At 43.0% G+C, this 27889-nt stretch overlaps 1 protein-coding gene across 3 annotated transcripts in view; it reads right to left on the bottom strand.

Annotated features, from left to right (window-relative positions):
- Nucleotides 1-582: 582 nt before the first annotated feature.
- The window catches only part of INPP5E (inositol polyphosphate-5-phosphatase E), a 128423-nt gene continuing 101116 nt past the window's right edge, over nt 583-27889 (bottom strand). The window contains exons 8-10 of one of the 3 annotated variants that reach the window (XM_060251195.1): nt 25105-25220; nt 20871-21026; nt 583-1463 (exon numbers count right to left, since the gene is read on the bottom strand). In XM_060251195.1, coding sequence (XP_060107178.1) covers nt 1437-1463; nt 20871-21026; nt 25105-25220 — 299 coding nt within the window. In that variant the 3' untranslated portion in view covers nt 583-1436. Of the gene's footprint in view, nt 1464-20870; nt 21027-25090; nt 25221-27889 lie in introns of those variants that run through there. The other 2 variants (XM_060251193.1, XM_060251196.1) reach the window with 2 other exon arrangements.

The following is a 27889-nucleotide window of genomic DNA, read 5'->3' as shown; positions in this document are numbered from 1 at the left end:
CTACCCACAATCCCTGCTGTTGTACTGAACACTAGAGTGCTAAGGGTGTGTAGGAGCTGAATGCTTGACTGTGGCTTTCTATCATGAATTCAAAGCCTGTAACTAAAATTCACTCTTTTTTGTGGTCACAATTCTCCTCCCCCCCACCCTGCACACACACCTTTTTCTGTGTTACTCCTACCTCTAGGCTCTTCTGAGTGCTCTGCCTCCTCTTGAGGGCTGCAGCAGCTCAGCTTAGAGTAGCTATGGTCTGCTATGTCCTACTAAAACATAAGGGAAGTTCAGCCAATCTTCGCCCCCTCCCCCATTCCTTAGTACATTACAAAACCAACCCCAGGCTATGGCATCTTGAATAAATGCAGAATCTGCTGCAATGTGCAGAATTAAGCATTCTGAAAGCTATAGGCTTGTTTGCGGGAAACCAGTTCCTACTCGAAATGATGGGGCCAGATGAAGTTATGTCAGATTGTTCCCATCAGCCACATAATGAATGGGAAACGTGGGCTGGGAATAGCCGAAACTGTATCAGAAACACATTCATTTATTGGGCTAAACTGCACAAGGTAAGTTTGAAAGAATCTCTTAAGATTTGACTTGTATTTATTAAAAGGAATTCTGGATGTAAACATGATCCAGACCAACAAGCATTTGAACACAGGGAAGAGGTAACGCCTTGAATGCCTGCTTTGAAGCAACACTTCAGTGGCACAAGCCAGCCGGAAAAGGGCAGTTTCCATATTAGACAGGCTTGCCTTGTGCCTCTTTCAAAGAGAATCTGCAACTTGGCCCTTGGCTGGTCCTTGTCCAGGATTAAGGATGGCACTTGAGGGACCCGTGGGAGTCTGGAGAGGGTTGGAGAGCAGCAGCTCACTTCTCTTTGGTCTTCCGCACCAGGGCTTCAACTCCAAACGCTTTTTTTTATAAAAGTGTTCTTTGGATATATTTCACTTTTCCCCTGCTTGTTCTGCTGTGTGACAGCACAGAACTTGCTACCGTTTCCAAGATGCTCCTGCTGAAAGTTTGATTCTGAACACAAAGTGTGATGGTCAGGTCCCTCACTTCAGGCAACAGTTGTGCAAAGCAGAGATATGGGACACAACTACATGTCCCCCGATAGACTTGCTAGAACATCAAACCTAATCAAACAGGCAGGTGCATTTGAGCCAAGATATTCACTCATTTCCTCCAACCGCTGCAGCACAGCACCAAGATGAGCTTGAAGACCTAACTGCACAAACCCAGAACAAGGTGCCAGAGCTCAGCTCCAGAGCTTCACTGCAGAATTGGCCGGCAGCTGCCTTGGATATCCTCTTGCAGTGGCTTTTTCAAGTCAGGAAACAGAACAGACAGTGCTGCCTTTCTGGTCCTTTACAGCCCGCTTTTTCTGAAGTTCCCTTGTGATCCGTCTCCTGATCCCAATCAAATACAGCTCTCGATCAAACTGACCTGCAGCGAGGGGGATGCTGTAAAACAGAGAGGTGCAGTTAAATTAATGGAACGTAGCTACAGCCACATCACAGAAAAACACCAGTCAAACTAGATTGTTTATATATATTTTAAGGCCACACTTTGGAACATGGCTACATTTTGCTATCATGGCTAACAACTGTTGGCAGAATATATGCCACTCCTTTTACAGCCATTACCACATTTTGTAGCACTGAATGCTGTAAATTAATCATGAAAATATTAATCATGGAAAAGTACTCTTATTTATCTGTCTTGAATCTAAAGCTTGTCCATTTCACTGTGGCTCAGATTATGTTGTGGCACTGGAATTCAGGCAGGAGCTTCCTATCTTGTTGTCAAGAGTGCCTGTCATTCTGTGCTTGAAACTTACTGTATTCTAGTATCTGTTTGGAGGGGGAAGGAAACGTCTTTACTTTTGCAGCTAATTGCAGCTAACTCAGAACCTGTGTAACCCATGCTCGCTCAGTTATCATGTTGCTAAGGCAACCAGTGTCTAGGCCTGTCCAACTGTCACAACCTTGCCTGGACTAAGGAAACACTGTTATGACACTTGGTGGGAATAACTTTGAATGTCTTGAAGGCCGGAGGGTGAGGCACCAGAATTACCCACGCAAATTCTCTGTATCTACTCTTGTAACCATTAGCCCTCATTCCTGGCATGGCTGTTCACACATAGATTCAGTACTAATAAACTTTATGGTTTTATCAGAGAAGTCTGTTTGACTGATACCTGACTGACGCTGATCCTAACAAATAATCATAGAGAGTAAGTGCAGCATTACTGGATGGGGTTACTGGTGGGGTGGTTTGCCTCCTCACATACACGTTTTCCCAATCAAAACTGGATCATGACCTGCTCTTGGTCTTTATGCCTATCCCCCACCCACCCACCCACTGGAGGAAACAGCATGGCGGGGGGGGGGGGGGGGGAGGAAGAAGATTCAAATCTCCACATTGCTGAGCAGGCTCATTGGGTGACAGTAGCCCCACTGGAGACACTGGGACATTGTCAGTGTCTTCCACCCAGTCAGTGGCTCCCTTTGTTGCTATGATCCAACTCCAAGCAATTCCCTTTACCTCCCTACTTGCCTCTTTTAACACTTAGGGAGCTTATAGCACTAGGTGCAGTTGCCTTATCTTGCTCAAGATCACAGTCCTCAAAGTTTTCCTTCCTCTCTATGCTTTCTCAACCTATAAAGCATGTAGGGAGAGACCTGCTGGATCTGATCAGGGAAGGTCTATCCTGTTTCACACAGTTGCCAACCAATTCTTCTGGATGGTCAGCAACGGCATAGAGACCAACACATTCCCCTGATGTTGCTTCTTTGCTCTGAAATTCAGAGGTTGGCTGTTGTTTTTATGATGTAACCTGCCCTGAGCCTGTTCTACAGGAAAGTCAGGCTAAAAATCAAATTAAAAAAATAAATGTGTCTACCAGTCAGTCACCATGGCTGGTAGCCACTTATAAATCTATCCTCCATGAATTTATCTAATCCCTTTTCAAAGCTGTCTATTTCTGTGGCCATCACTACAACCTCTAGCTGTGAATTCCACATTTTAATTACTCGCTGTGCAAAGAGGCATTTCCTTTTGTCTGTCCTGAATCTACTGCCCTTCAACTTCGCTGAATGCAGCAGGAGTCAAGTTGCACCTTTAAGACCAACCAATTTTTATTTAGAACGTAAGCTTTCGTGTGCTCTTAAGCACACTTCATCAGACAAGGAACCCTGTTGAATGCCTTCAAGTTCTAGTATGTTGGGAGAAGGAAAAAAATTTCTTGTCAACTCTATACACCCATGCGTGTTCCCACTTAGTTGTCCCTTTGCTAAACTGAAATGCCCCAGACTCTTCAGCCTTTCCTCACAGGGAAGGTGCTCCAAGACCCTAATAATCTCTTCTGTATATTTTCCAGTTCTGTGGTGTCTTTTTTGAGACCAGAATTGTCCTTAGTATTCCAAATGAGGCTGACCAATAGATTTATGTAGGAGTTGGACAGGTTTATATTGGCTGTTTTATGTTCAATCTCTTTCCTAATAATTCCTAACTCAGAGTTTGCCTTTTTCACTACAGCAGTTCATGGGGCAGATACTTTCACTGACCCCAAGATCTTTCCCCCCCTCAGTCTCAGCAAGTTCAGACCACATTAGTTCAGATCACATTACTTGAAGGCAGGAATTTTTTTTTGTCCCAATGGGCCTCACAGTACACTTACCAACATTGAACTTTGTTTGCCAAATTGTTGCCCACTCACCCAGCTTGTCGAGATCCTTAACAGTCAGCCTTGGTTTTCACCATCTCAATGAAACACTGGACTTTACCTGAAGGTTTCTTCTCTTCAATGGAGTGAAGTTATCCAAGATGATTAGGTCATGTCTCTGCTTGCTCAGGTAGGACTATGCAAATTTTGGGTGGCTTCCTGTTGGAGAGATCCAGACTGACCCTCCAGTTATGTCAAAGACCTCTACAACTGCCCATCATCTATTTGCAGTGTTGTTTCCCCCCCCCCTTTGGGTGGGAAGTGGCTGATTTCACTCCACTGAAGAGAAGGTCCAGGGTTAGATTCTCCTTCAGTGAGGGAAGTCATGTAAGTTAGTTAACATTACCCAAGTAGCACTTCTGGTTGGGAACAATCCTTGTTCTATGGTTCCACCATCTCTTGAAACACCCTTCTGCTGAGGCCATCTGGTCAATTCTATAACATTTCACAAAGGTCAAGAATGAAGACCATGTTGCCACTCTGCAAATATTCCAGACTGCAGAAGAGAAGCCAAGCTCACTGTTGCTCTTGTGGAATGAGCTGTGGCCCAGGCAGGTGGCATCAACCTACTTCACCAAAAAGCAATGGTAGACTTTGTGATCTTTTTCCCCAGTAGACTTTGTTGACCTTTTGGGGTGCTGTGTGAGACAAACAGGATGTCAGACTATTTGACCTGTGGCCATTCTGTTCAGATAAATGTGTAGAGCCCTGCTCACATCCAACCTGTGCCAGTCCTGTTTGGAGGAGATGTTTTGGGTTCAGGCACAAGCATGACAGGACCAATGGCTGATTTTGAGGAAAAGCTGAGCTGACTTTGGGCACGAAAGATGGATCTGTTCTGGGTGTCACTGAGTCCTTCTGGAAGGTACGCAGTCAACTTCCAACACAATCCTGGGGAGGGACGGTGGCTCAGTGGTAGAGCATCTGCTTGGGAAGCAGAAGGTCCCAGGTTCAATCCCTGGCATCTCCAAAAAAGGGTCCAGGCAAATAGGTTTGAAAAACCTCAACTTGAGGGACTTCCGGGGATCGGAAATGGCGAGCTGAAGTGCCTTCCTTAACGAGGGCAGGCTGGCACATCTGTTCAGGGTAGTAAAAGGCAAATCAATGCCTTCTGTCTACTTTTCTCAGTTAGAGAAAAGTCCAAGACTAGCATAGAAGCTTTTAGAAGATTTACCTTGGCTGAAAAAGAGTCCTGAAGGGGGCTCTTTGAAGCTTTGAGGGGTCTTCAGTGATAAGCTGCTTTTCCAGCATCTGCAAAAGTGTTCAGAGTCATCTATTTGGCATAAGCTCGGCAGGATCCGAACCCTCTTTGACAACTATAAACTCTAAACTTCAAAAGCTGATGTGGATCGGAGTAAACTACAAAACGAAGGTGCTGATTACTATCTATTCACTCCGGAGCTAATTAAAGCTGATTAAAAGGAAGAAAAAGGTGGGAGTTGTAAAGACTGTAAGTTTAAAAGGAGGTGAACAGAAGGGGTGAAATGTGAACTTTGTAAATCTGGAAGAGGGAGTGGAAATGAGAAAGGAATTTTTTGTTTAGTCTATCGGTGGTTACTGAAGCTGTGCCAGATCCACAGAGCTGCAAAACACCCAATTATCACAGGAAGTACGTCAGACATCGTGAGAACTTCTTACCAGTGAACAGGAGTTGGTGGCCAGATAAGCAGGAAGTATTGGAGGAAGAAGAAGAGAACTATGGACTCTAAAAAAAAAGCCTACTCTAGGATTTATTACCATAAAGAAACATCGGTGGACATTGCTGGGAGGACTAAATTTCAATTAAGTTTTTAAGTGATAGGAGCATTACAAATAGTAGGAACTGTGGAGTGGACATTCTAAAACATTGCAAGTTAGACTGTGGCAGAGAGAGCTGGAAATACTCAAAGGAGAAGAAGTAATTTTTTTAAGGGAAGTAAAAGTCACAATTGCCTTTTTGGGGAGAATAAAATTTTAAAAATTAATATCTGAGCCTGGGAAGCTTGTAGAATGGTGAAACTGGGCTTAATGTGAAGAGTACGCTCTATTGTATTGAGTTTGATGGTTCAGGACTAAATTAGGGCGCTAAAATTTTTTTTTTGAGTTTTTTTCATGTCAGAGCCAAGATTAACCCGTGCTGCTTCAACAGAGAAAATGCAGGCGCAATTAGAGGCGATGGAAGCCAGGCGAATGAAGGTGATTAATGCTTCTAAAAAAGAAATAAGGAAAGATATTGAGGACGCTAAACAAGAATTAAAAAAAGAAATGGAGAGTATTAGAAATGAGACTGTGGCAATAACAAAAACTGCATGACGTGGAAGAGAAAGTGAAAATACATGATTCCACCTTGCTAAAACTACATGAAAAGGTGATTATGCATGACTGCAGATTGATGGAGACACAGATTTGTTTGAGAGGTATACCTGAAGATGAAGAAAATGACCTAAAGGGATATATGAGAAGAATAATTGCAGAATTCTTGGAGGGAAGATCCCAAAGAAAATAGACAAAAGTATGACTCTATGTATAGAGTAAATTCGCTCTATGCAAAAAAGAATAATCTGCCAAGAGATGTGGTTATAAGGTTCAATACAAGAGAAATGGTGGGGAGGATTTTGAATAAAAGTACGGGAAAAATTTGATTGTAGGAGGCAGCAGAGTCAGACTGATGAAAGAACTGCCAAGACAAGTTCTGACTGCAAGAAGGAATACAAAAATTAACAGAAAAGCTGCGTGACAAGGGATGAGATGGATAATACCTGAAGGCTTGAGCTTTGAACTTCAAGGAAAGATTCACAATTACAAATACAGAAGAACTGCATAAATTTTGTAGAGAGATAAGGAATTTGCACCATGATAGGAATTTGCACCATGATGGATTATAAATTGATTTCTTGGAATGTGAACGGACTAAATTCACCACAAAAAAGGACGTTTCATTGGCTTAAAAAACAAAACTGTAACATAATTTGTTTACAAGAAGTGCATATTAGGCAAAAGGATTATAAATTTTTATGGAATAAACAATTGGGACTAGAATTTTGTGCATTGGCTGAGCAGAAGAGAGGTGTAATTTTTTATATTAAACAAGAATTAGAACCGAAATTGGTATTTAAAGACAAAGATGGAAGATATATAGTGGTGGAAATTACATTGAACACTAAAAAATTTTTGTTGGGAATATATGCTCCAAATGGGGCTAAAGACATTTTTTTTAAATATTTTACAACATATTGATGAAGTGACCTACGAGCAAATTTTGATGATGGGGGACTTTAATGGAACTATCCAGAACTCATTAGATAGATCTGGGAAGAACAACAACAATAAAGAAGGGAAATTGCCAAAATCGTTTTTTGAACTGATAAAACAAGAAAACTTATATGGAGGAAGTTCAATCCAGTTGTAAGAGATTATACCTTCTTTTCTGCAAGACATAATACTTTTTCCAGAATTGATATGATATGGGGCACTAAAGACTTAAGCCTTATAACAAAGAAAATAGAGATCTTGCTGAAGGTAGGTGCAGATCACAACCCAATATTGTGGATTACAAAACTGTCTAGAAAACTAAAAAGATGGAGATTAAATGAAGACTTATTACAAAATAAAGACACAGTGACATCTCTGGAAAATGAAACTAAAGCTTTCTTTCAAATAAATGATAAGGGTGATATAGCTTTCCAGACGGTGTGGGATACATACAAAGCTGTAATGAGAGGGATACTGATTACACTAAATAATAAGGATAAAAAACAAAAAGAAAAGCAGATGTTGGACATTCAAAATGAAATAAAGAAAAAAGAAGGGGAACTGAGGAAAAGACCAGGGAAAAGAAAATATAAGAGAGATTGTAATATTACAAGCACAAATGAGACATCTGTTAAACAAGAAGTTGGAATGGAATTTGAAAAAACTACAACAGAAATCCTTTGAAGGTGCAAATAAACCTGGAAAATGTTTAGCTTGGCAACTGAAGAAAAAGAGAGAAAGTAAAATAATTAATAAAATTGTAGCGGAAAGAGGAGAGAAAATAGTTCAAGAAGAAATAAAGAGAGAATTTTTCAAATATTATGACAAACTATTTAAGGGTGTGAATGTAGATAAAGGAAAGATGGAAGCATATCTGCAAAAGGTCAAAATAGCACCCTTAACAGAATATATGAAGAAAATTTTGAATGATCCAAATGAACAGATAGAAATAGAGGCAGCGATTAATGCAATGAAAATTGGGAAAGCCAGATGGATATTCAGCAAAATTTTTTGAAACCTTTAAAACAGAATTAGTACCGAGACTTCAAAAATTGATGAATATGATAAGAACGGAAGAGAAAATACCAAATACATGGAAGGAAGCTGTGATTTCGTTGATTCCTAAAGAAGACAGAGATGTCATGAATGTAAAGAATTATAGACCAATTTCATTACTAAATAATGATTATAAGATATATACAAGAATTTTAGCAGAAAGACTTAATATTTGATCAACTTTATAAAAGGAGACCAAACAGGATTTCTCCCTAAAAGGCAAATTAGAGACAATATTAGAACTGTTGTAAATGTTGTAGAATATTATGAGAGATGTCCAGAGAAAGAAGTTGCATTATTCTTTGTGGATGCAGAGAAAGCCTTTGATAATTTGAACTGGGACTTTATGTTTGCAGTAATGGAGAAAATAAAATTAGGGGAAGACTTCATAAGGATGATAAAAGCAATATATACTGAGCAACGTGCGAGATTATGTGTAAATGCAGATCTTACAAATGAAATGACAATTAGCAAAGGTACAAGACAAGGATGCCTGTTGTCGCCATTGCTGTTTATAATGACTCTTGAAATTCTTTTGATGCAAATACAAGATGATAAAAAGATAGAAGGACTGAGAGTTAAAGGACTTTCTTATAAATACAGAGCATTTGCAGATGATATGTTTATAAATGAAAATCCTTTGCAAGTAACACCTTTGTTGCTAGATAAAATACAAGAATATGGAGAACTGGCGGGACTTTATATTAATAAAGAGAAATCAAAGCTTCTATGTAAAAATATGCCAGTGAACAAACGAAAGGAGTTGCGGAAATTAACTGGATGTGAAGTAACCCCTAAAGTAAAATGTTTGGGGGTGGAAATTACAATGAAAAATATTGATCTGTTCAAAAATAATTATGAGAAGCTGTGGCGTAAAATGGATGAGGACATGATAAAATGGAATAAACTTAATTTGTCATTGCTTGGAAGAATAGCTGCAATTAAGATGAATATTTTGCCGAGAATAATGTACTTGTTTCAAACACTTCAATTGTGAAGGATAGTAAACAATTCAGTAAATGGCAAAGGAAGATTTCTGAATTTGTATGGGCTGGGAAGAAACCAAGGATCAAAATGAAAGTATGAACAGATGCTAAAGAAAGAGGTGGTTTTCAACTACCAGACTTAAGACTGTATCATGATGCAGTTTGCTTAGTGTGGATAAAAGATTGGATGACGTTGTTGAATAAAAAACTTATAATGGTAGAAAGTTATGGAAATAAATTTGGCTGGCATGCGTATATGTATTATGAGAAGAAAAAGTTGGATGGTCTTTTTTCTTACCATTACATAAGGAACAAAACTCTGTGAAAAACGGGGGGGGGGGGGGGACCAGCAAGAAGGTGTTGCCATGGATGCAATAATGTAGGAGAGGCCATTGCAGTGACCATCAGACTTTTCCCTGCAGTCACTGTGGCCGGACCTGCCTGTCCCGCATTGGTCTTGTCAGCCACCAGCGAGCCTGCAGCAGACGTGGACTACTGCACCTTTCTTAAATCTTCGTTCGCGAAGTCAAGCCGAGAGAGACATAAGGAACAATTTGTTAAATACTTGGGTGAAATATAAGAGATATGGTGATGAAAGAAAGCCATTATACCAGCAGAAGTGATAAAATTAACAGTTGAGACGGATGAAGGAAAGCGGCTGTCGTACAATCAACTATTGAAAATACAAAGTGGCAAAATAGAATTAAAAACTGCTGAAGAGCTGAATAATAAATACGACTGGTTTCAGATGCAGCAAATAAAAAGTTTGGTGGAAAATGATATTAAAACTGTAGGAATTAGATGAGAACGAACTGAAATGGAGAATGTCTTGCTTGGAGATAATGAAAAATTAACCTCAAAAGTATATAAATTATTGTTAAAATGGTCTACAGAAGATGAAGTAGTGAAGTCTCAAATGATTAAATGGGCAGTTGATGTAAATAGAGAAATACAGATGGATACTTGGGAGTATTTATGGAAAAACTCTATGAAAATTTCAACATGTCAGAGTAGAAAAGAAAATTGTTACAAGATCATGTACAGGTGGTATATGACTCCTAAAAAATTGGCAAAGATGAACAATAAGATGTCAGATAGATGTTGGAAATGTAAAAAACATGAAGGTTCTTTTTACCATATGTGGTGGACTTGTGAAAGAGCAAAACAGTATTGGCAGATGATTCAACAAGAAATTTCTAGGATCTTGGGGTACGAATTCTAGAAAGTGCCAGAGATTTTTTTCTTGGGATTACAAATGGAAAAGTTTCCAAAAGAAGATAGAACTATAATATGGTATATGCTCTCAGCTGCTAAAACATTGTATGCGCAGTTGTGGAAGCAAGAAAAAATACCAGAAAAATGGGATTGGATAGTTAAAGTGAAATGGAGTGAAATGGACAAATTAACAAGAACTTTAAGAGACTATGATTTGGAGGTTTTTAAGATGGAGTAGAAAACATTTAGAAGATATGCAGAAAAAGTAAAAGGGCATTGGACAATTTTTGATAATGATTAAGTCTTAGAAGAAAGAAGAATATTAATTTTTGGTTTTAGTAGTTAAGTGTATCTTTAAATGTTAGTAGTTTCTGATAATGATTAAGATTAAGTTTTAGAAGAAGATAGAGTATAAATATTGGTTCTTGATTAGAATAGAGTACCTTTAAATATTATTATCTTGAATTATTATCATCAGCGGGAGCCAAGTAACGGGGGGAGGGTAATTAGAAAGTAATATAGGGGATGGTGGTGAAAAATGATTAAGGATGTAGAAATAGAAATTGCTACCTTATGTTACCAATGTTTATAAAGACTGAGGGGGAGGGGGGAGGGAAAAGGGTAATGTATGGGGAAGGCATTAAGTGATTATTAATATTTTATTAGTATTAGATATAACTGCCATATGTTACCAATAAAAATTGTTTTAACCCCCCCAAAAAGAAAAACCTCAACTTGAGACCCTGGAGAGCCGCTGCCAGTCTGAGAAGACAATACTGACTTTGATGGACCAAGGGTCTGATTCAGTATAAGGCAGCTTCATATGTTCATATGTTACTGCTACCAGGAAGGCCACCTTCCATGAGAGGAACTTGTGTTCCACCAATCTTAGAGGTTCAAAGCATGGTTTAGTGATCACCCCTAGTACTATTGGAAGGTTCCAAATAGGAAACAGTGTCTGACTGGAGGAGCCAGTCGCCTGGCTCCTATCAGGCATCTCTTGACCTGCTTATTTGTAGAGAGGTTCTTGTAGAGAGAGTTCTTTAGCCTTCTAAGTCCTAGTATACCACTGAGGGCTACAACTTGCCTCTTTAATTTATTTGGCCTAAGGCCTCGCTTCCAGCCATTGTATAGGAAGGCCACTATGTCTTTGTAGGAAAGCTGCAGTGGGAGTCCAACTTTCTACTACTGGCCCACTTCCTGAAGGTCAACCACTTGTGGTTTTATATGGAACTTGTAGCTGGTCTCCTTGAATGGAGCATATTTTGCTCAGAAATCCCTGAACTTCTAAGTCCATCCTCTCAACATACAGATTGTTAGCTGCAGCCAAGATGGGTCTAGGTATAGGGGATCTTGTCTGGCTGACAGGATTCAGCATGGCATGTAGGACAAGTGTATCAGCTCAGAGAACCATGCTCATCTTGGCCAGTGAAGTGCCATGACTATAATCTCCGCTCCTTCCCTCCTGATCCTGTTGAGCATACTGCCAATGAGAGGCAGTGGCAGAAGGCATAGATTAGTCCCATGGGCCAGGGGTGAGACAGCACATCCTCGCCTTCAGCTCTGTGATCCTGGAATCTCATTAGGAGCCTCTTCAATTGGCAATTACTTGGGGGCTCCAGCAGGTCTATCACCAGGATCCCAAATCATCTTGCAATTTGAATGAATACCTTTGAGTTTAAGCTCCACTTCCCTGGTTCCAAAGTCTATCCTGCTTAGTCAATCTGCTTCCAGATTCGCTTGACCCTTGAGGTGTTTTACCTTGAGGTTGGTCAGTTTCTGCTCCATCCAGCTTAGCAGATGCTTTGCTTGCAGGAACAACGATTTTGATTTGGTACCCCCCAATAGTTGACGAGGGCCTTTGTTGACATGTTGTCTGTGTGGGCCACTATGTATTGGTTCTGCAGGTGCTATTGGAAGGCTGACAGAGCTAATCTGACCGTCCAAAGTTCCAGCCAGTTGATACTGTGAGATTCCTCTGACTGTGTCCACCTTCCTTATGTCAGTATGCTCCCTGCAGTGTCCTCACCTGCTTGTGGTCTTTGGTGTCTAAGATTTGATGTGGCTGAGTGCAGCTGACCCCCTTGGCCACTGTCCACCAAGGGTTCCATGTGACTCTTCAGAATGTTGATTAGGAAACTGTGCCTGCAGGATTTCCATAGTTTGTTTTGTGAAGCTCGCTGCCCTAAATGCATGTTCTGCCCTAACAAGAATGTCCTCGAAATAAAGGTACACACGCATTCCCTTCTGTCACAATTTTGCCACCAAGGTCATACTCCTGGGGCTGAAGAAAGGCTAAAGGGCAAAACTCTGAATCGGAAGTGGCACCCCTGATGGTAGAAGTGTAGGAACTGCCTACAGCACATGGAGATAGGCTTCCATCTGGAATATCCATTTCTTGACCCAGTTGTTGAGGCTTTTTAGGTTCAGGACTGTCCTCTAGTTTCCTGACTTCTTGGGGAATCACAAAACACTGAGTAGACCCCCTTGAAATGCTGGCCTGCTGGGGCCTCCTCTATTGCCCCAATTTGCACTAGGCATTGGATGGCCTGGCATAACAAATGTCTTCTCTCAGGGGATTTTGGCAGTGGGGATGGTGTAAACTGGTGGAATGTGTGTGACATTCTGGAATAATTCTGTAAACACGCTATAATAATTGAAAATACCCATCTGTCTGAGGCTGAGTTGCTACAGACCTCCAGGAAGTGCTGGAGCTGGCCCCCAATCATGTAGTCAGGTGGTGTGTTTTTGACAGGTGTGTTCTTATGTCTGAAACCTGCCAGTTGACTCTGCTGTACCCTGGGGTTCCCAGAGTGCTAAGGAACAAGAGCTTCTGAAGTCGTTTCCGTTACTTCCTTGTCTAGCTTGTCCGAATCCCCCTAAAGAACTGCTGGTGCCTGCCTTTGGAGTCCCTGCTCCTGGCTAATGAGGACATGAGCATGTTTTTTTCTTCTCCTTTGTTTCCACTAGGATTTTGTCCAGGCTCGATTCCCTGAAGAACCATTCATGAGCGAACTTTTTGACTGAAAAGTAGCTCTTGGGAAAGAGATTCATCTTCCAATGTTTCAGCCATATGTTTCTTCTTATAACATTTGCAGGTTGCACCCTAGCTGAGAACTGAATGGTGTTCTAGGATGCATCCAACTGCCCTCTTAATCTTTAGCAGGGACCGGTGGGCTGATATGCTGCAGCAGATCATCTGCCTAGATGACAATACCTCTTGTAAAATTTGACAGCACTGCTGATGCTCTGATCGCCAGGCCAGGGTTGAAGGTCTGATCGCCAAGGCTGGAGGTTTGAGCAGGTTCTTCAGCGCTGCCTCATTCTTCCTGTCCACTGAGTCCTTCAGAGCATTTTCCTTGTCTTTTGGAAGCACAGCTTTTGAGTGCAGTGTGGCATCTACCAGCGGGACCTTGAGGTATTCCATAACATCCTCTGGCAACACGTAGACCTTCTTTGCAACAGATATCAGTGTGTTTTTGCTGCCCGGTAGGGGCCATTCCACCTTAATGACATCCTCCAAAAAACTGGGAAATGGGGAGACCCTAGTCTCCAGTGGGTGTTTGAATTCCATAGAATCTAGGTTTACAGAAGCACACTAACCACCTCGGTGCCTCTGGTACCTCAAAATGATAATTAAGGGTGCTGATCGCCTTGTTTAGTAGGCAGAAGAAATGGCCTATCTCAAAGAGAAGATGCTTGCCTCCTTTCCTGACCATACTCCCTCTTCAAGTTCTCCTCTATTGATGCTACTATCAATGAGGATTCCCCCAGAATCTGATACTTGGGGGGGAAGGGGGCATGGCCTTGTAGCCTGGGTTGCCAACTTCCAAGTTCTGGCCCCGTCCTGCAGGCTCTTATGAGTCTGAGCCTTGTCTTCCTCAGAAGATTCCAAGGGAGGTTGGTCTGCAAGCCTTATGGCCACTTTTGTTGGGGTGGGGGTGGTTCCAACCCCAACGATCTTGGGGAATCATGCAGAGTTGGGGAAATGTTCCTCTGGTGGCCCCTGCTAGCTTGCTTCCTGCCTCCCAGTACCAGATCCCTGTTTTATTGTGGCCACAGCTGAAATTGGAACACTGGTAAGCTGCCACTGCTCCCTGGCCACTGAAGGGGACCCCCCCTCCATGCAGGTGGGTTAAGTCCGTGACTCCTGCATCATCAGCCACATCCAATCCTGCCCTGCTAGGAAGGGACTGGGATTGGTGGCACCATATTGGTGGCTGGCTGCATTAGCAGGAAAACTGGGAAGGGGTCCTGCACCATGTTAGGGTCTGTATTCATGGCCAGCATCATATTGGTGGTTAGCCTCATTGGCATGAAAGGGAGGGAGGAAGGACTGGCCTGGTCCCAAGAGTTGCCCATCCCTGCCTCCACTCCACGTGCCCTGGGAGATGTTGGAGAATAAATCTGCTGTGTTCCATGGACCCTGTTTGGGTAGGATGAGACTCGCTGCCCATTCATGTTGTTCTGCTGCCTTCATAGTAGCCTCGGAGGGTTTCTTGGTTGTTGAGCTGGGCGTGCTGGCTGTTTTGTCTTCTTATCCAGTGAGAGAACCTGGTCTTCTTGCACACCCAGATGTGTCAGCTCTGAGGGGCCCTCCACGGCCACCTCCCAACCTCCTTCTTTCTCTTTGTTGATGGAGATGGTCTTCTTATGCACTGCTGCTGTGGTTTGCTGCCCCTCCATTGGACCAACATAACTGCCTTCTGATGCTAGTTCCTAAAGGGTTTTTTTAGGATCTTCAGATGATGAATTTCGGCTGCTTTATGTTGTTTTTACAATAGTCTTAAATGTTATACGTTTGTGGAAGATATAAGCCTCTTACCATACCATACCAAACCTTTAATGGCATAATATATTCAGATAAAAATACACAGAATATAAAAATTTAAACATTGGAGATAAAATCAAAATAAAACCGAGCTTACAGATACATTCAAACATGGTCAGAATTAAATTTAAGGATGTCAGCCAGAAATTTTGCCACAGCCTCACTAACCACCCCCTCAGTATCACTCAATAAATAATAACAGGGTGGCAGAATAGACAAATCTGGAGAAAAAGAAAGCTTGCCAAATAAATCTTTACGGAGGTTATGGTAAAAAGAACAATCAAGCAATATATGCTGGATTGAGTCAGGGGTATTCGCTCCACAGGAGCAAAGTCTGTCGGCTAAAGGGACTCGCTGATATCTCCCTTGTAAAACTTTGGAGGGAAACGCGTTTAGTCTGGCCAACATAAATGCCCTGCGATGACTTGGAGTGGTTAGGTCTGATAGATAATTGGGCATTTTGCCACAAAAAGCATAAAGACCTAAGGAAGCTGGAGAGCAAGTATAAGGGAGAGTTGGCCGTAATTTCGTTTCCTCCAATTCCCACAGTCTCAGTTTAATACATCTGAAGATATATGACTCTTCAGAGGTAGAAAAATCATCTACCTCTAACCCCAATTGATTGAGTTTAGACAGAAGCACTGCTGTCCAGGACGAAATATATGGGTCTCTTTTCATACAATCAAGAAGGCTGTTGGGATCTGTTCTAAAATGAATTTTGAGCCAGAATTTAAACACTGCAATCCAGGCTTTTGTCTCCACCAAAGACTGACCCACTTCAGAGCAGAGAGCAAAGTAGGACACACATTTTGGCAAACCAAGAATTTGTCTAAGGAATGAGGCTTGAATGCCCTCCACTTTCCTGGTAAAAGCTGAGATCCATATAGGGATACCATAGAGGATTTGGGCAAGCGTTTTGGCTTTGAATACTTTAATAGCTGCTGGAACTAATTGGTTGCCCCTTGCAAAAAAAAACTGTTTAATTTGAGCAGCTGAACACTTAGCCAAGTTGATGGTGTTGTTACGATGTGAAACCCAGTTTAACTTGTGGTTAAAAGTGATCCCCAAGTATTTAAAATTTTTTGTTTGCTCGATTGTTGAATTGCCAATAAACCATCTCTGTGGGCCCCAGCAATTTGAAAAGACAACTACTTTAGATTTGGTATAATTGATAGTAAGTGAATTACAATTACAGTAGTCATAAAAGGCGTTCAAATATCTTTGCAGGCCCACTCTTGTACAAGAGAGGATGGTAGTGTCATCGGCATAAAGTAATAAGGGGACCGCTCGGCCTGCAAGTTTAGGCGGATGACCATTGATAGGGGTCAAAAATTGTGCCAGGTCAGTTAAAAATAAATTAAAAAGATGTGGGGCCAGCACACAACCTTGTTTTACCCCCTTTAACACTGGGATTTTACTAGTCAAGTCACCGCTAGAAGAAAATTTCACTTGGCAAAAGGTATTAGAATGGAGTTTCCTCAAGAGAAACAGCAAACGAGGGTCCATTCCCAGGTAACCTAGCTTGATCCATAGTTGGGCTCTATCTATTGAATCAAAAGCACCCTTCAAATCGATGAAGGCAGCATATAATTTTTTTGACCCGGTATGCATATATTTTTCAGCAAGGAAGGCCAGAGTGCAGCAGTGATCCATAGCAGATTTGCCTTTGGAGAAGCCAATCTGTTCAGGACCTATGATGTTGCCTAGGCGCATCCAGTCGGTTAATCGGAGTTCTAAATGTTTTGCATACAATTTGCCCACTATAGATAATAAACTAATGGGGCGGAAGTTTTCTGGTAACTCCAACCCCCCCTTTTTGTATATTGGGATAATTATAGAGTCAAGCCAAGAGTCAGGGATGGAGCCATGCAGATCGATAAAAGAGAACAATTTTGCAAGGGGCAAGAGCCACCAATCGGCAAACTTTGTGAATACCTCTGCGGGAAGGCCATCAGGGCCAGGTGCTTTACCCGCTTTTAAATCCTTCAATAACTCACTGATTTCCTCTAGAGTTACTGGAGGCCAGACCGGCATATCAGTAACTGAGGGGTTTGCTAAGATAGGAGGGGATACACATGGGGCAGCAAAAATGTTAGAGAAGTGATCAACCCATGTTTGCTCAGAGATATTTGGGTCAGTAACAGAATTGTTTTTTAGATTACCTGAAATGATTCTCCAGAAGGCCTTATTATCGTTAGATTTTATCGAGTGGTAAAGTTGGTCCCATTTATTCTGAAAGAAAGCTTTCTTTTTGGATGTAGTAAGCTCCAGGTAGGCTGTCTTGTAGTAAGCCTCTTACCTAAGTAGTAGAGCTGTTCAAACTGGACAACCAGCCTGATCTTTCCAATACGGAGCCACACAAAAATTTGCATAGCCCTACCTGAGCAAAAAGAGGCATGACCTAACCAGCTTGAATGACTTCTCCCACTGAAGGAAAATAATTTTGTGTAATCAGCAAATCTGGTCACTACTCACCCTTAGTTCCAGATCTTTTATGAATAAATTAAGTAGTACCAGCCCAGCACCAATTTTTACTTACTGCTTACTTCCCTCCATTGTGAGAACTGGCCATTGATTCCTACTCGTCGCTTCCTGTTATTTATCCAATTTTTAATTCATAAGAGAACCTTTCTCAAAGAACTCCAAAAGATCGGTGAAGCAGAACTGCCCTTTGCAGAAGCTATGTTGATTTTCCCTCAGCAGGTTTTGTTCCTCCATAGACCTAATAATTCTGTCTTTGATTACAGATTCTCTAATTTGCCTGGTTCCCCTCTGGATCCCTTTTAAAAAAATGTTTCATTTGGTGCTGTCCAGTCCTCTGGTATGGAGCTGAATTTAGTGATAGGTTTGTAGATCAACTATCTCACATTTGAGTTCCTTAAGTTCCTCTTGGGTGCATGCTGTCAGGATTTGGAGACGTAGCATTTTTTAATTTCCCCCATAGGGCTAGAATTTCAGCCCTTGTCACCTCAATTTGACTCCAGTTCTTTAGTGGCTGTGGTGTGGCTACAAACCCCACATTTTCCACAAGGAACACAGAAGCAAAAAAGTAATGGAGTTTCTCTGCCCTCTCCCCATCTTTCTGTAGCAATCTAACATCCGAAGGCCCAACTGCTTCTCTGGCTGTTTTCTTGCTCTGGATATATTTCTAGAAATGTTTACTGTTTGGCAGCCAGCTCGAAAAAGGAAACACAGAAAAAAACAACCAGAAAAAACAAGACAAATCACCATGAGTGTGATTTAACAATTAAATAAATTATGAATGAACTATGGTGTTGTGTCCTCTTAATATGTTAAATATATATATTTTTTGTTTTTAAATTTATTTTTTTTAGAAATCAATGCTACCATAAAATCACATACATACGAGAAGCCTATTCTGGCATGACACAAGTAATTATACCAGACAACTCGGAATACATTCCAAAAAATCCCTGACAGAAAGATTTACTTCCTGTTCATTACTTCCATTTCAAACATCTATTCTTTATCAAGGGTATTTTTGCATTTTTTTTGAGTGTGTCTGTACTCATCAAGTTCCTCTGTGTTTCCACTGTGCTGGCTCCAAAGAGCTGCAATACTCTGCTAATCTGGATGGGTGCTGTGCTGGAAATTCTATTGAACTTTCAACAGGCACATAAATCCTTTCTTATCACATTTACTCTTGTAAGACTGAACTCCAACCACTCTGGGCTGAGTGAGAGACTATATATAGTACTGTCTTTTCAGGTCGTCTTTCTTTCTCTGCCAGGTTCTCCCATGACATCTCCCCTTTTATCCTTGGAGTTCTGTCCCTGCTGGCCATGCCCAGCTTTGCCCCTTCCTTCTCTGAGCCTTGTCCTTGCCCTGCCCCATCCCCAAATGGGTCTTCATAGGACTAGCCAGAGATTCTTATGGCCAACCCTGCCCCCAGCCAAAACTTCAGGCAGGCAAACTCTGTCCTTGCTGCTGTGCTTAGTGGCTGATTTGGGAATTTCTTGCAGATGGTGCACCCCACTCCTGCTGGGGCCATTGTGCTGCTCCTGCTATCCTGGGCAAGGCTTCACCCTATCCTAAAGAAGCAGCAGCAGCTGCCCTTGGCCCAGAAAAGCCTCTGTGCCAGTGTGACCACAGGCTGGACATTCTCTCAGCATTATCCTCTGGAATCAAGCAGGAATCTGAACAGAGCTGAAACAAGGCACAAGCATCACCACAACATGGTAAACAAAGCAAAAATTACACAGCTGGGTCCTACCTACAGCAACAGGCAGTATGAACTGTACACTTTGCCAAAGTCTTTTGCTTCACCACTTTGCGACAGTTCAGCCCTGTTGCTGTGTGAAAAAGCCTTAATTCTGTTTTGCAGTTTACAGAAAGCCATTTATTTATGCATGTAGCTTTCCTTTGCAGGTTCACAGTTGCCTATTTTTGCCTTCTGAAACTGTGAATTGCTCCTGCTTGACTTAATGGGATAGTAATTTAGGACAGGAGGAGGATCAGGTTATTCAACTGGCCCCTCCCATTGTTCTGAAATGGAGACTGTGATACTAAATTTATACCAGGAACTATGGATTTGTTGTAATGATTTAACCAGAATGTAACTTACTATTATTTTCCTCAGCTTGTTTTATCTGAAACAAAATTCATTCTTGTTTTGCCTTTGTCAAGTTATCTTATAGCTCAGTTACCAGCCAGAGGCTTGGGTAGGTTACATAAGCAAAGCCAAATCTGGCTCCTTTCCTGTCTAGTCACAATAATTCACAAAACATTCAACTCCAGACTGGTTTATTGTAACTTGCTTTGTGCTGGCCTGCCCTTGAGACTGATCTGGAAACTCCAACTGGTCCATAATGCAGCAGCATCGGTCCTAATGCATGGACCGCACATATTCAGCTTGTTCTGTTCCAGCTGCACTCGCTGCTGGTTCAAGGCTTTGGCGCTGACCTTTAAAGTGGTTTGGGACCCATGTATCTGTGAGATCGCCTCCTCTAGTATGTCTCAGCTCTACTGAGACCAACTCACTGGTGTCCCTGACCTGAGAGACATCCGGTTGTCCCTGCCTGGTGGAACTCTCTGCACCCTTATGCAGTTCTGCAGGGCGTGCACGGCAGAGATGTTCTGCCAGGCTTTGGGTTGAGGATAGCAATGGGTACCATCTCCCTAGCACTCCCTTCCCCATTCTATTTCTTCTGCATATAGCAAGACAGCAATGTACATTGTATGACTGCTTTGGTAATAGTCTCATGTCATTTTTTAGTTATTTTAACTGAATTTTAAATTGCTTATGTTGTTAACTGCCCTGAGCTCTGTAAATGCAGAGAAGGGCGGTATACAAATCTAATGTAAATAATAAATAAATAAAATCTCCAAACATTATTCCCTCTGAGATTCCTGGTGTATTAGAGAAGGTAGGAGGGTGACACATTCTGGGTGGTGCCTGGTCAGGCCTGGCCCAAGGAAGTCACAGCCTCCCTTGACCCTTTCCCAAGAGAGCATCACTGGCACCTGCTTCCAGGACTGAGGCTGTACTTTCCTCAGCAGCTCTGATAATGAAAATGGCTGTTGGCTCATGGTGCATTCAGAATGCTTCTCATCTGGGTTGTCGACATAGTCTCCTGATGAGAAAGACCTCCACTGCTTGGGATACTTTCCACACAAGTGACAAGCATCACAACTTGCAAGTGTCAAGACTGACTAAAGTGACATCCCATTCCAACTCTTAGTTATTAAAACATTTATTTCCTGACTTTCCTCTTGTCTGAAATACTAGATTGTTCACCAGATTCCAGCTACTCATCAGCAGCCTAACAAGCTCCAAGGTCCCAAATGTCAGCTAACAGTGCACCTTCAAATGTGGTACTAACTTGTCCCTTCCCGGTCTCACTTTGACACGAAATAATCCATAAACAGGCCGGTGGTCTGATGTTTTCATCCCAAGACAGGAAGAATATCTCACAGCATGAATGTCAGCCTTATTACGGCATCGGAATATCACTCGATCCTGCGGAGACGAAGGGGAAAGAATGAGTGAGAAATGCAGAAATTAATATAGGAGGAGGAAGGGCCTCTCTCACTCCTGAGAGGAGAGCATGAATAGATGGGTTGTGAAGGCAGGACTGGAATCTCTGGCTCTGGAGGTCCCTTCCAACTCTATAATTCTATGGCTCCTTATCTTGCTCTCTTAGCCCAGATAGGTAGCCCAGATTTTTATGCTTGTGTGTGTTTTTTTTAAAAAGGAGATAAGCCAAGAAGCCACTGTATGGGGCAAACATTTAGATAGTCTGCAACAGCACATTCACAGTGCCGAGGCAGCCAAGAGTGTTCTGCCTCCCCAGATCAGGCAGCGGGCCTTTCACAGGGTCAGCCTGAGATACAGGGACCAGTACAGTAGTACAGCCTGTAGCCCCACTTGTCAACTTATCTGAGGCTTGCAGGCTACAGTAGTCTTTGCTTTGCAGGAGGACCTTAAGACTTTGAGCAGTGGGAGGTTATCTCAGGACCCAGGGGGGTGATGAGGGGGAAACACCATTGGTGAACTCTAAGGCAAGACCACTCAGCAATTTTAAGTGTCTCTCTAGGGCTAAGCTATAGAACCCAAGGGCCCAGATACTTGCCCTTTGACCTGATGATCTTCTAGTGCTTTAATGACAACTTCATAAGGAGAACACTGCAATGACAGTGTCACAGAGGTGTTATGGGGTATATGTATATATGTCAAGACAAATTATAATGCAACACTGTTCAAGGAAGGCATGTGTGATGCAACACCAAACATTTGGCACTGAGATTATGTAACACTGGGTTAGATAGACTGGTATGATCCAGCAAGGCAGCTGCTGTTGGAACTAGTGGATCATTGGTTGATGAGGTTGTGTTTGCTAAGTCATTCTTACAAGGTAGTGTTGTCAGGAAAGAAGCTTTCCTGAACAGTTTCCACAGGGGAAAGGAGAAGACACTCTCCCTTTGGAAGCAGCAGTGAGCAGTTTGGAGGTCTTCTGCTGTCTGCTGCCTCTGCTGCTGCTACTCTGCAGGACAGTGGGAGAAAATGGGGTGAGTGGGAACTGAGCGAATGCTGGAGATGCAAAGGGTTACTGCATCTTCTCTGAGTAAAACATGGACTTTGTCACTCAAATGTATTGTTCCTATATATTATTTATTTATTTAGAATTTATATCCCGCCCTTCCCACAAGTGGCTCAGGGCGGCTTCCAACAATAGATCCGACATAAAAGTTGAACAATATTTAGACATGTAAACAATTAAACATTTAAAACAAATAAAACCTTAAAAATTAATAAATATTCCAAATATATATAAGAAATATATTTCTATAAAATAACGAGGGTGTGTGTGTTAATAAATGGATCCCACTGAACTGCAGTGTTAATGTAGTCCAGACAGGTTATAACTGAAATGGGAAAGTTGGGGTTCAAATCCTGCCAGTGGACTTGTTGCGACCTGAATAATTGTTGTGGATCAGTCAGGAGAGGAGGACTCCTCAGGAGGAGGGGACTCCTACTCTGAATCAGCTGAAGTTGGTAAGCAAGAAGATGAGCTGCAGGCTTGTCAGAGTTCACAGCCAACAGCTGATGCAGAGCCACCCGCACCTTCCAGCCACATTCCAACAGATTAAACCCAGGTGGTTGTTACCAACCCTCCATTTTTCACCCACAGCCTTTGACCACCAGAGATATAGGTTTAGAATGGAGCTCCAGGAAAGAAGACAAAGCACATGTCTCCTGGCCCAACACCAGCTGCATGCTGATGATGAGTAGTTGAAGGGTTAGTCCCAAGTAATTAGCTTCAAGCAGATCCCTATAAAAGCCAGTTAAGGGAAACTGCTCTATGTGGAAGCAACAAGTCACCACTTGGTGAACTCTGCAACTACAATTCCTGACTCTGCTTTGGATCATGGGCCTGCTTGCTGATGATGACTGGCAGTGCCTTGAAGTTTCATGGATGGGTTAAGCAGAGATGCCAAATGCCTTTAGAAATTCTACGTCCTCTAAGTGGATGAGAAGTGTCAACCCTCTAAGGATGTCCTCCTTTTTCACAAGCAGAAAGAATCTTTGTGGAGAAGTCCAACATTCCCTTCCCACCATGACATTTCCCTCTTTTCTGAAGCAAGCAATTTCACTGAGGAGTGGTGTGACAAACAGCAGACATATACATGCTCATAGGCAGGACTTTTTTTGTAGAAAAGAAAAGAAAGAAAAAGGAAGGAAAGAAGGAAAGAAAGAAGGGAGGGAGGGAGAGTTGGAAACAAATAGACAAAGAAAAGAAGAAAAAAAGAAATAGGAAGGAAGGAAGGAAGGAAGGAAGGAAGGAAGGAAGGAAGGAAGGAAGGAAGGAAGGAAGGAAGGAAGGAAGGAAGGAAAGAAGGGGTAAAAGAAAGGAGGGGAGAAAAGAAGAAAGAGAAGAGAAGAGAAGAGAAGAGAAGAGAAGAGAAGAGAAGAGAAGAGAAGAGAAGAGAAGAGAAGAGAAGAGAAGAGAAGAGAAGAGAAGAGAAAAAGAAACAGACAGAAAGGGGATGGGAGCCACTCACCTGTAAAACTGCTGACTCTCAGGAAGCCCGCCACTCTGCAGCTAGGCCTCCTGAGCCCTGCCGGCCAGAATGATGTTGGGAGGCCCCAGCACAAGCGCAGCAGGGCTCCCTGAGTCCTGCTGGCCAGCGCGACATAGGCCCCATGCAAGTGTGGCTGGGCCCCTTGAGGCCCACCAGCCAGTGCAACATCAGGAGGCCACCCAACAAACGTGGCTTGGCCCCCTGAGCCATGCCAGCTGAGCCAGAACACTGGCTTAGGCAGCCAGAACACTACCCAGGCCAGCCAGAAGAGAGTTCCAGCTCAAAAAAGCTCTGGATGAGATTGAGTTAGCTGACCTGACTGACAGCTCATGGAACTCACTCTGATTGGGGAACTGCAGCTAACTGTCGGGAAGAGGGAGGCAGACAGTTGGAGAGTGGATGGAGAGAGAGGTGGCTTGTGATACTCTAATCTGAGAACAGCCTGTTTCAGAGCTAGTGTGGAGTGGCTTGGAGTACAGAAGAGGCTCTGTAGGAGACTCTTTCCAAAAGTTTAAACATTCTCAGTGTGAAAACAAAGAAATACACCCTAAGAGGGAACTAGTTCTCCAGGAAGAAGAAGAAGAAGAAGAAGAAGAAGAAGAAGAAGAAGAAGAAGAAGAAGAAGAAGAAGAAGAAGAAGAAGAAGAAGAAGAAGAAGAAGAAGAAGAAGAAGAAGAAGAAGAAGAAGAAGAAGAAGAAGAAGAAGAAGAAGAAGAAGAAGAAGAAGAAGAAGATGATATTGGATTTATATCCCGCCCTCCACTCCGAAGAGTCTCAGAGCGGCTCACAATCTCCTTTACCTTCCTCCCCCACAACAGACACCCTGTGAGGTGGGTGGGGCTGGAGAGGGCTCTCACAGCAGCTGCCCTTTCAAGGACAACCTCTGCCAGAGCTATAGCTGACCCAAGGCCATTCCAGCAGGTGCAAGTGGAGGAGTGGGGAATCAAACCCGGTTCTCCCAGATAAGAGTCCGCACACTTAACCACTACACCAAACCGACTCTCCACACCAAACCGAGCTTACTGTCTGAATGGTTCAGAGATGGCATTGAAAAGCCCTAAAAATGTCAAAGGCCCAGGTTATTTCTCTTACAGAGGAGATAATAACAACCTTGTCAGAGAATGCAGAAGACCTTAGACTTAAACAAAGGGACAAAGCTATGTACATTCTCAAGACTACGTGAAATTTAAAAGGAAATCTAGAACAAGTAACCTCTAAGAATAAGCATCATAATATCTGTAATACCTCTAGTGAAAGCCAAACAGCTTTAAGTCTAAAACCATCTCTTGTTAAGTCAGCATCCTCAGAAGCAGTTCTGTATTTATATTTAAATTTGTCTACCTATTCCACATCCCAAAACCCCATGTAAATGTCAATTCCCTTACCTGCCAGTGTGTTCAGACAAACCAAAAACTGTTTAAATCTTTACCTTTGCCTACTAAAGCAACAACAAGGTGACCATTTTAGTGGGGTGATCCTTGTCATAGGTGGTCATCCCACCCACAAGCCCTTACCGTGTATGAAGGGGTCCTCTGCTTGGAGGTAGTGTCATAGGTGTCCTGGCCAACATCAAATTTGTAGGAAGGACGGAAATGGATGGGAGCCTCTTGGAACCCCTTGAAAATAGACCCTAAGGAAGCATAACATGAAGGGTTACATTTTTTCTCCTTAGGAGTTCATCACAAAATTTCATCATGTTGGGGAAAGGCATGTGCCAAGGCTCCAGTTATAGGCAGGGCAGAGAAATATGAGAAAGGCAGGAAAAATAAACATAAGCCAAATGCTGCTTGCCACTCCTTGGAGGTGATGTATATTCCCTGCTGAATCCCCAGGACCACTTCAATGCGAGCAAAAAGATCCTTCCATCCACCCATGAGAAGTGGAATGTTTTGTTCACCATCGGTGCAGGAAGGTGTATTTGATATGGGTTGAATGACCCACTTGATCCACATCCAGGGTGTATGCAGACACCCAGTCCATGCCCTTACTAAGCTTAATTATGCTGAAACACTAAGAACAGATGAGTCACAGGCACTACTCTCTACGGCTGAAGTGGGGCAGAGTGTCTACTGCCTCCATTAAGTATCCCAGGGCAAATAGAGTGACTCCAAAGCCTAACACAACATCAGAACCAAGTTAAGAGTCCAGTGGCACCTTTAAGACCAATGAAGTTTTATTCAAGGTATGAGTTTTTGTGTGCATGACACTTCTTCAGATATAATGAAATGAAAGTGTGTGCACACACAAAAACTCATACCTTGAATAAAACTTTGTTGGTCTTCAAGGTACCACTGGACTCTTTGTTCTGTTGCTTTAGTCCAGGGGTCCTCAAACTATGGCCCGTGGGCCGGATGCGGCCCGCTGAGGACGTTTATGCGGCCCGCCGGGTTATGGCAAAATCAGACCGGAAGTGACATTCGACCTAAACTCGCGTTAGCAATGCACACTTCCGGCACTGGGCTGAGGCGGCAGAGACAGAGTGTGAGGCGATACCGAGGTGAGGTGAGTTCCCAGGCTGGGGTGTGTGGTGTGGGGAATGGAGAGAGATGCAGAAGACGGAGAACCTGCGGCCCGCGGCCTTGTACAGTAACGGCAGCCACCACAACAGTCCGGCCCTCCAACAGTCTGAGGGACAGTGAACTGGCCCCCTATTTAAAAAGTTTGAGGACCCCTGCTTTAGACCAACACAGCTACCCACCTGGATCTAACAACATAACATCAGTAGGCTAGAATTCAGAGCCATCTGTCTGGCCCTTCTCTCATTCCAACATCTTGTGGAGGGAATTTACTTCCTTGTTCTTACAAACAACATGATGGCAAAGCCCCATGTAAACTGATGGGAGATCATACTCCCTTCTGGAGGTAAAAATACTTCTCTGGGCAGAAACACCCTCCTCCACAGACACAACATCTCCAGGACATCGTCAAACTGACTGAGATGGCAGCACTGGATCCAGGTGAATGAGTTCTGAACCCCAAGTTGGGCTAGGACTCCAACCCCAAGTTGGAGAGCCAGTTTGGTATAGTGGTTAAGTGTGCAGACTCTTATCTGGGAGAACCAGGTTTGATTTCCCACTCTTCCACTTGCACCTGCTAGCATGGCCTTGGGTCAGCCATAGCTCTGGTAGAAGTTGTCCTTGAAAGGGCAGCTGCTGTGAGAGCCCTCTCCAGCCCCACCCCCCTCACAGGGTGTCTGTTGTGGAGAGGAAGGGAAAGGAGATTGTGAGCCGCTCTGAGACTCTTCGGAGTGGAGGGCGGGATATAAATCCAATATCATCATCATCTTCTTCTTCTAGGACTCCTTGGCTCCTAGGACCTGCTCATGTTCACAGACAACAAGATTCTTGCCAAGGAGAAGGTAGTCCCATCAGGCTGTGGCTCCTGACCTTCTCTACACTTTCCTTGACCCTCAACAGGATCGATCAGGAAGCACACAGGTAATCTCATTGCCCCCATAGGCCAAGATTGTCATGTTATCCTAACAATGGAACAGCAACTGCCATGGATCATTCTGCCAGCTCATGACATCCTGGTTCAGGACCCACTCCTCCTCCCAGCATGGGATGACTTGGCTTCTTCACTTGGAGACTGAACGGAGGTCTTTAAAAAGGCAGTTATCCAGCCAAGATCATTGATATGATGTTGGTCTTCAGAAGATTATATGAGACCACGCTAAACACTTTTATTAGACTGTAGAATCAAATCGAATCACAGAGTTGAAAGGGGCTGTACAGGCCATCTAGTCCAATGCCCCCTGCTCAATACAGGATCAGTCTAGAGCATCCCTGACAAGTGTTGGTCCAACCGCTTCTTAAAGACTGCCAGTGAGTACCTCCCTTGGTAGCTGAGTCCACTATTGAAGAACTGTTTCCTAATATCCAACATTCCTGCCCTTAATTTAAACCCATTCTCTTATCTGCTGCCAACAGGAACAGCTCCATGCCCTCCTCTAAGTGACAGTCCTTCAAATACTTCAAGAGAGCAATCATGCCCCCCCCCTCAATCTCCTCTTCTCCAGACTGAACATTCCCAAGTCCCTCCCTCCAAACCCTCCTAGGGTTTGGTCTCCTCTGCACCCACTCCATTCTGTCTACATCCTTCTCGAAGTGAGGCCTCCATAACTGCACACAATACTCCAGGTGAGGCCTGACTAATGCAGTGTACAGAAGAACTATGACATCTTGTGATCTGGATGCTATCTGTCCTCCTCCTGTCTTGTGGCATGTCTCCTGTCCTCCAAATGGTCTGGTAGATGATGGACAAAGACTATGCAAGCTTTTGTTTTTTGAGCACTCTTGG

The sequence above is a fragment of the Heteronotia binoei genome, chromosome 12, assembly GCF_032191835.1.
Source record: "Heteronotia binoei isolate CCM8104 ecotype False Entrance Well chromosome 12, APGP_CSIRO_Hbin_v1, whole genome shotgun sequence".
NCBI lineage: Eukaryota > Metazoa > Chordata > Lepidosauria > Squamata > Gekkonidae > Heteronotia > Heteronotia binoei.
The sequence above is the reverse complement of the archived record's forward strand: the minus strand, read 5'-3'. Positions and strand labels throughout refer to the sequence as shown.